Source organism: Brassica oleracea, chromosome C8 (assembly GCF_000695525.1).
Source record: "Brassica oleracea var. oleracea cultivar TO1000 chromosome C8, BOL, whole genome shotgun sequence".
Lineage (NCBI taxonomy): Eukaryota > Viridiplantae > Streptophyta > Magnoliopsida > Brassicales > Brassicaceae > Brassica > Brassica oleracea.
In genome coordinates, this window is record NC_027755.1 from 18,848,767 (window position 1) to 18,858,019 (window position 9,253).

The window sequence follows — 9,253 nt, forward strand, 5'->3', positions numbered from 1 at the left end:
TTCAATTATGGCTCGGTTTATGTTTAATTATGGCTGAATTATCATTAGTTTAATTAGGCTGAGTTTTGGTCACATAATATGAAGTTATATTAGCATTAAACACCAATGAAAAGAGGTTAATTTGCGTGCATTGCAAAACGTTTAGATTTCGTAATTTACGTGCAGACATGTAAAACGTCAATTAGTTACTTAGTCCAATCAAGCAAGCGGATGGAGTAATAATTAGCCTCGATATTCTTATATTGTTGGGGGAGTTAAAGTATAAATCGTCTTGATATTATAAAGACATCAATATTTTCCACACTCGCCATCATTAATCGACAACTCAGTCCAATCAAGCAAGTGGAAATGTCCCATTAATAATGGAAGTGGGTGAGTGAGTTACTTTATACGCTTTGGCTGAGTTAGCTTAAAGTTGTGAGTGAGTTACTTTATACGTTTTGGCTGAGTTAGCTTAAAGTTGTGACTGAGTTACCTTATACGTTTTGGCTGAGTAAGCTTAAAGTTGTGACTGAGTTATCTTATACATTTTGGCTGAGTTTTGGCTATGTTTTATTATGGCTGAGATTCGGAAACGTTCAGATTACTTGACGACTGAGTTACTGTAATACGTTAAGTCTGAGTTACATAAAACATAGGCTGACTAATATGTACAAAAGATTACTAAACAAAGAAGTATTAGTAGCAAAGTAACGACATTCCAACCCCACAAACAACCACATTCCTCAAACACCGACCCTGACTCATACATTCTTCTCCTTTTCCCTCAGACGCCGTCTTCATTATACTTCAATCTCTTTCTCCAACCGATCAACGTTAAGTCTGAATTCCGAGATGTCTTTGTTCATGCCACTTATCAGTGACTTTATATCCTCAACCTCTTCAACCAAACACTCATCCGCCCATTTGAATAAATGTCTCTGTTTTCACAATATAACCAGATCTAAATATTACGTTACAGAACATGCGAAATAAGAACCAAAACGAACCTTGTTATATTCTTTTCCGCAGCAATAGTACAATCTTCCTGGATTTGTAGCGGTTCCAGATGTAGAAATGTAACAGGGTTCACAACACCAACATTGTTTTGGCGTTCCTCTTTCCGCGTTCAAACGCCGTCTGTAAGAATTTCCTGAAACGCAGGATGAACAAGACATTTGAGCCGAATTTTCCACACGCGCCATAATTAATCGACAACTCAGTTCAATCAAGCAAGCGGAAATGTCCCATTAGAAATGTATTATATTAACATTCAAAGCTGGGTTTTGGCTATGTTTTACGATGGCTGAATTATCATTAGTTTAATAACGGCTGAGTTTCGGTCACTTATGGCTGGGTTTATGTTTAATTAACATTCATAGCTGAGTTACCTTATACGTTCTAGCTGAGTTATTTTAATAGATACGGCTGAATTATATTCACATTATGGCTGAGTTATAGTACTTAATATAAAAGAAATTTGAATTCGACATGTTTACTTTCAGGAACCGGAATTATCAGATTCAAAATACAGACAAGGCATCACTTTCAGAAGCCAAAATTGTGAGGACAAAACTCTTCAAACATGTGGATGAGATCACACCAAACTCTTGTTAACATCCACGGAGGCTTGTCGCCTCCGTTTGCCCAAGTTCTCTTCAAGTGGCGCATCTGGCAACGAAATAGCGTTCTGGCCACAAGATTAAAATGTGTCCAAAGTGTCAAATTATGCCTTCGATCCCATGTGTTTTTGTGCTACAACAAAAAAGATTACAAAACTGTTGAGAACAAAAAATAAAAATAACTCAGCGACGCTATGCTGCCATTTTAAGTGGACAAATTGTTCTTACAGCGAGTTTAAGAAACCAGTGTTACTTAAAATGATCGGGAATGGCGCGGTATGTCGGCCAATCATGAAACCATCCTTCTGCAAGAATCGACGAGATGACGAGGGAGAGATCACTTAAAATTTTGAACCAGATAGTACTGGTTGTGTCAAGCAATTCTCCCGGACCAGGGTATAGAAGAGGGAGGTTTTCACGATTTGCAGAGCTTAGTATCGCATTGACACTGTTCTCTAACATCGTTGAATAACCAGGAACAATCGGCATAACTTTTGATGGGGATAGAGAGATATTGTTTAGGTTTTTTTCTAGAGAGAGAAAGGTGTAAGAGAGGAGACAATATATAGAGACGTATAGAACGTCAAACGTCTCGAGTTAAAATTTCCCAAGAATCAGTTATCTTTTTCCCGCCAAACGTCAAGATTAAGTTACACTTTACGGATGAGTTACTTTAACATTTACGGCTGACTTAGTAAATGGGGTTTAGGGTTTAGGGTTGCTTATTTAGGGTTTAGGTTTGCTTTTTTGGGTTTTTAGGTTTGGAATTTGGATTTATGGTGCAAGAAATATTATAAAAACAAAAATTCATAATAAATAACACAATAATAGTTTATGAGTTTTGAATTATGCTCACACCTTATATATATCATTAAGTTTATGAGTAATTGTAAGACAACATATACCTCAAGATCATGATTGATTCTAAACTCGTAAATTCAATAAAGAAGACACATTTAGTTGATTATATATTCACTTCAAATTTATAATTGGAGTTTCAATTTAACATTTTAAAGTATAAACATTTAATTTTTTTGATTCTAGGGTATGTTTGAGGTATGACTGATTTATAATATCGTAACGGCTGACTTATACTAATTGATACGACTGAGTTATTTAAACATTTTACGATTCTAGGGTATGTTTGGGGTAAGGCTGAGTTACACATGTACGACACGGATGGGTTATAAAAACGATAAGACTGAGTCAAATACTTAATAAAGTACAAAATAAGATAAGTCAAGTACAAAACAACAACATAAGTCAAGTACAAAATAACAAACACAGCTTTAAATGAATTTAGAATACACCCCACAATCGCCAATCTGGGTGTTTTGTGGAGTGTATGTTTTGCTCCTCCTTCTGAATGAGAACTTTTTCTTACTAGGGGCTTGGATATTGGTAGGAATATGATCACTCAACATATACGGAATCATTTGCGTCAGCGGTTTAAATGAATTTAGAATTCTCTGCTTACTTTCGGGTTTTGCCTCTCCAAAGATTGGATCGTAGCAATCAATCTTCCCCTTCTTCAGATCCACATGATACGCAACCCAGTAATTTCCGCCGGTTTGAAGACATTCGTACAAGTGATCCACATCTTCATACCACTTCAAGTTTGTTGGACAGTGTTCGGGAAGCTTACCCTTTAACATATCTTCATAAACATTGCCTTCGAAATTGAACATACTAGGTTTTATCTTGAACTGAGTGAAATTGTGAATCAAAAAACTTTGCCACCAAACGTCAACGAAGGCAATCCGCTTGGACCAGAATGGAGTGGGATTTCGCATGGACCTTTTGGTGAGGACGTTCAAATACGCAACAACATGCTACACAAATAATATTAACAAGTCAGCCGTGATATAATAAAAGAATATGTAAGTCAGCTGTAATATAATATATAACTCAGCCGTACTAATAGAATATGCAAGTCAGCCGTAATCAAATATATAACTCAGCCGAAATATAATAAAATTAATATATAACTCAGCCGCACTAAAGACTTACATTATCAAACACCCATCCATATTCCTTTTCCGGCCACGGTCTTTCATGGATAAGTATGCTGTAGAAATCACCCTCATGATCAGCGGAGAGGACTGCTGGTTTATCTGCTGGTGCTGGTGGTTTGGGTGGAATTACCTTAATGTGTTGCATCGGTTTTTCGAGTAGAACCGGATCAACAGGTGCTAGATGGTCATATATTACTGATGAAGGAGTAACATTTTTCCTCATGCACGTCGTTCCATTCTCTCCTACGTACGGAAAAACAGCTGGTGAAGATACTGCCGCCTTTGAAAACCCTTTTGGAGTTAACTGAACTCTTTTCTCCCGATATTCCTTAATTATGGCAGATCTAACCAGTTCAGATCCCTCGACGTCAGACAGTTTCGTCAGTCACATCAGCAAATACAGTGTCCTCTCCAGATGGAGTCACCTCTTTGTTCTTTGACTCAGCCTGTTTTCGCTTCTTTAGCTCAGCCTCTTGTTTCTTCTTTAACTCAGCCTCTTTTTTCTTACCCTCAGCCTCTTGTTTCTTCTTACCCTCAGCCTCTTTTTTCTTAGCTTCAGCCTCTTTTTTCTTAGCCTCAGCATCTTTTTCTTAGCCTCAACCGCTTTTTTCTTAGCCTCAGCCTTCTCCTTCCTCTTAAACGCAGCATCTGCATGCGCTGCTTTTTTCTTCTCATCGGCTTCGTCACCCTTAACAATATGGTTTCCCCTGCAGCCGCGTCCATAGGCTAGAACCTTAGCATCCTTATCATCCTTAGTAGCCTTTGAAGGAGAAACTAATACGAAATCAACATGTTGACTATCAAGATCAGTAGCTTTAGCGACACTACCAAACTCCTCATCCAAAGTCCTTTTCACCCCTGATTCCTTATCAAGCTCCTTGGCCAAATTCTTCTTGGGTCCAAAAACCTTACCAGTAGCTAACGCTGGACTATTATCAATGTTTTCGGGAATTTTCCCAACTCCCATAACTTTCAGACGCTCCTCCAGTAAAGCTTTCACGCTGTCATCAATGGTCTTTTGGTCCATCAATGGTCTGTTCCGGTCTAACTGCTCAAACTTCCTGGAAATATTATCCAGAGTACTCACAATGGTCCTCAGAGTCGCTTTGTTCTCCAACTCCAAATCTTTGCTACCTTCCTTCTCGCTAGAACCTTTTCCCGTTGCAGCAACTTCAGACTCATTCTATGTCTTAACTTTCTTCTGCTTCTTAGTGGGTGGCTCACCTTCTGACGAAACTCCACCCTTCATTTTCTTCTTCTTATGTGTCTTATCTTTCTTCTGCTTCTTAGTGGGTGGCTCAGCTTCTGACGAAACTCCACCCTTCATTTTCTTCTTCTTCTCTTTCCCCTTCCCCTGCGCATTACCCTGCGTATTCCCATGCACTTCCCAAAAGCCTTTCACAAATCTACATGCATGTATGTCTGTTATCAAGTTAACGAGTTGTGGGTCGTCAGGTTCACCCGGCCATTTAGGAAACATCTCTTCAATTGATTCCTTCAAAACCATTCTCCTCACACGCACCTGCAACACTGTGGGAACCGGAATTCACACCGTCGAGATTTGTTAATCGGAGGAAAGCCAAGCTAACCTACCCTTCCCTTAAGGTCCCGGTTATCTGTTGGGCCACGCACAACAAAATCAATATGAAAGAGTCGAAAGTAATAAATCGTAAAAGAGTGAAAAGAGAACAAAGAGGTCATATTTCTAAATTTGCGTTTGAGCGTGAACAACAGGTAAAATCCTAGGCCACGAGAGCTATCGGTACGTTCGCTAGTCTAGCCACCTAAGTTCTAACCTAGTCGAGTCGCAGCTCGATAGTAAAAACGGAAAAATGCCTAAATTGCTCTAAGTATTAAGTTTGCTCTGAGAAAGCTCCCTCTTGTTCCTCGCCTTAAGCCCTCCTTATATACTCTCTCTAGGACGGTTTGCGCCTTTTCCTGGGCTGGATTTGTCGCGAGATGGGCTTTTCCATTTTTTGTCACCCTTCATGATTATCTTCGGAAACTTCGGAAACTTGACATTGATCTTTTCCTGCGAATAAAAAATAGACCGTCATATCAGCCTTGGGCTTAATTCTGTTCTAAAATCGTAAGTGGGCCGTTTAGCCGCGGTTCAGGCCCCTTTTGGGCCGTTTTGGGACTTAGACGTTTTTACGATTTTTCCTAAGAAACAGCCGTTGGTTTTTCCGAAAGGATTCCAATTCCCCGTATAGTTAAGGCAAATGGTGTACAAGCTAACCATAGCCTGTTTTATACGGCAGGCAGGAATCCATTTTGACGACCAAGTTTTTTATAACTTTTCCCGAAGTCTTTCTTTGATAATCCTAAGCGAGACGAGACATGGGTATTGCGTCCAAGGGCCCGACGATTTTGTTAGGGGAACTTAGACAAGGATGCATGGTTTCGGGACAGGAGGTCGGTCCTCGCCCATGGGCGAAGTGACCTCGGTGCGGGTCGTCCTCGCCCATGGGGGAGGTGACCTCGGCGCTGGTCGTCCTCGCCGATGGGCGAGGTGACCTCGGTGGGGGTCGTCCTCCCCCAAGGGCGAGGTTATCTCGGTTGAGACAGTCCTCGCTTATGATCGAGACCTCATCCAGACTGATCCTCTTCTCGACATTCCTCGGTTCGCATCCGCAAAAAATTGTCTTTTACTTGATTAACCATTTTCTGGGAATGTCTAGTTTTCAAGGATCGATCGAGAGTTGGTTTTCCAGGAACTTTCAGGCATTGATTCCATGGTGACCGGTTTTGACCCCAACATTTAGCCCCTCCCCCCCAGCTAGCTAGGATCCGTAGACCTGGGTGTGAGGTCCTAGCTTGCGGTATGACTTGTTTTGATGGAATTAGACGGAATCGTTTGCCAAAAGTCCGAGAATGAATAGTAACTTTTTTTCCTATATATAGGTGGAGTAAGCTTTTTTTTCAAAGTCTTTATTAACTTCTCTTCACAAGAAAATTTTTCCAAGGTAGAAATTTCTCTTATCCTCTCTCTCTTTACCTTTGTGTCAAAGTTTTTGTCTCTCAAAAAATGACTTCAAGAAAGAGATCCTCTAAGAAAAACACTTCCCCTCAATCATCTTCTGGCAATCCTTGTATCAATGAGGAGGTTGTTCCCAAAGAGGAATTCGAGGCTGAGCAAGAAGAGAAGGAAACGTATTGGGACGCTTTATGCGGTTCGATAACTCCTCCGCCCGAAGTCTTCTATCCCACAAGACCCGTGACGCAGCTTGATCTTACCCTTCCGAGCAGGACCTCTCCCGCCTATCTTAAGACCCTTCGGGAGTTTTACAGAGTTCCGAGCGGGGTTGTGTTTCGAGTCCCGATGCATGGGGAGAGTGCGTAGGATCCCCCGGAGGGATTCTTCACATGCTACGAAGCTTTCCTGACACATTGTCGCATGTGGTTCCCGATTCTGAGGCCATCGTCCGCGCACTCGACCGTTTTGAGCTGTCGATCAGTCAGCTAAAAGTTGCGGCATTGCAGAACTTTCTTGGTGTGTTGATCCTGAGCTATGAGCTCGGTTTGGACCTCAGCCCCGACGACTTTGAAGGGCTATGGTCGAAACGAAAGACCTCGATTGACTACTCATACCGTATGGCTCCTAAGAGACATATGTCGATAATCCAGGGGCATACATCAAATGCCAAGGGATGATTCGAGCGTTTTTTCTATGTTCGAATCGATGGCGCATCCGTCGAGGAGAACTGTCTCCCCTTGTTCCGTGGCAAATGGAACTTTCATCGTGGTACGGTGGTTGGAAATTTGGTTCGTATAGATACTCGGAGGTATTTAACATATTTTTTTTGTAGCGAACAGTATCCTCCCCGCGATCCCCAGGGACCTGTTGAAGACAGAAACTTTGTGTCAGAAGATCTTCTGCTACCCGGATGGAACCCGGGTTTCACCCCGGGTGATGGGAGGGGAACCAGCGAGGCTCCCCTTCCGGACGAGTTCTTTGCCAACCTTCCTCCCGGTTTTACTACTCCAGCGTCACTGGATGAAGCGTCGAGGAGAGAAGTGGTCGCGGAAGGTTCTTGGTTGATCAACAAGGTTTAGTCTCTGAAAAATTATTTTTTTCGGCGAGTCTTCGTTTGTCGCTTCCATGTTTGACCCTTGATTCGTGTAGGGAATGCAAGTCTTCAATTCAACGCTTGACGGAAGTTTCAGAGAAGCGCGTCTTTCGCACTTCAAGGCCGAAGAGATCGAGAGGAAGTTCATCCGTTTTCAGAATGAAGTTGCGGAAAGAGAGCGTAGACAGGCTGAGTCCCATTCCCGAGCTCTCATTCGTACGGAGAGGAAAGGGAGGAGGGCAACTGCTGCTGAGTTAGCGAGGAGAGCTACATTGTTTGATGTTGAGTTTAGGAGTTTCAAGGAGGCTTAAGACTACGTGGGTGACTTCCGCGAATGCCGTCGTTCGGTTGGTACCCTTTGGAAGTCACAGAACGCTGATTTCTCTTTTCTCTCCGAGGTTGCTGAGATGTCGGGCCTCATGGATGGGTGCGCCCAGGCCAAGTCGATGGTTCCTCCAATCGAGGGGAGGATCCGAGAGCTTTGGGAACCCATCGAGGTTTCGGAGGACACGACGGAAGCGGGAGCTGATGCTGCGGACAAGGGAGGAGAAGTGGATCAGCCCGCGTACTCATTTGGAGCCTCGATTTCCGGGTATCTTGACCTTGATCTTTGAAGGTCGTCGGGATTATTTTCCCTTTGCCTTTATCTCAAGATTTCGTGTAGTGTCTTAGGCCGAGTGTGGCCGTTCATTATTTGAGTGTGCTATGGCCTTGCGAGGTCATTTGACTATGTATGCGGGACTGGCCGTTGGTGGCTTCGAATCCCAGCCGCTCTGCGGCCTTTTTATATATAACGAATGTTCTTTTAGCATTCAATGGGTTTTAGTTTATACTTCTGCCAAGTGTTGAGGGAAAGACATGAGTAGTAACTTCGTATCTTAACTCTTAATTTGTCGTTCCGTTCGTTTGCTCTTTCGAGGGTATTCGAAAACATTTAGGAGTTTTACGAAGTTTCGTTAGCGTTTTAGATGCGAACGATGAGACATGTTTTAAGATCTCGTATCAGTTTCAATATCATACTTTCGGCTCTAAGCCTATGCGACGACTAATCGGCTTTCGTTTTGCCCATTAGCGATTTCTACCTGATTCTTTCCGATCAAAGTCTGCGACTGGGCGCCGGCTTATATGACTTGTGTGGGAAGAATCGAGCATTCTCCAGAGAACGTCTGGTGTGCTGACCAAAATTTTGGATTTTCTTGTATAGCGCGCTATGGTATCCTTGTCGGATGTAAGAGAACCTTTAGTTTTTATGAAAGGTTTGACTACGAGTTCTTTGTTAGAGAACGTTTTGGACTTGTCCATCGGGGCCAATCGACGGGCATTTTGTATTTTAGAGTCACGGACGGACTGTGTATTTGGATAATATCTTTCCAGAAATATTTGTGACGTCTCGCTTTCTCGAAGATATGTCTTTTGCTGTGAGATGGCTACGATCTTCGTTTTTATAGAAGATGCGTTTTTCCGGTCTTGCTTGACCATGAGTATGTGTGAATTATGTAGGAATTTTCGTCCAAGGACTACTTGGATGGTATGCCCTTATCTTGGGCGTTTCTTAGGCCAACCTTAG

At 42.3% G+C, this 9,253-nt stretch overlaps 1 protein-coding gene across 1 annotated transcript; it reads right to left on the bottom strand.

Annotated features, from left to right (window-relative positions):
• Positions 1–782: 782 nt before the first annotated feature.
• LOC106308849 lies at positions 783–5,123 on the bottom strand. Its single transcript, XM_013745958.1, has 6 exons — positions 4,841–5,123; positions 4,192–4,768; positions 3,612–3,960; positions 3,092–3,433; positions 1,583–1,669; positions 783–920 (listed from the first exon to the last, which is right to left on the bottom strand). The coding sequence occupies exons 1-6, from the start codon at positions 5,121–5,123 to the stop codon at positions 783–785; spliced, it is 1,776 nt and encodes a 591-aa protein (XP_013601412.1).
• Positions 5,124–9,253: the final 4,130 nt, after the last annotated feature.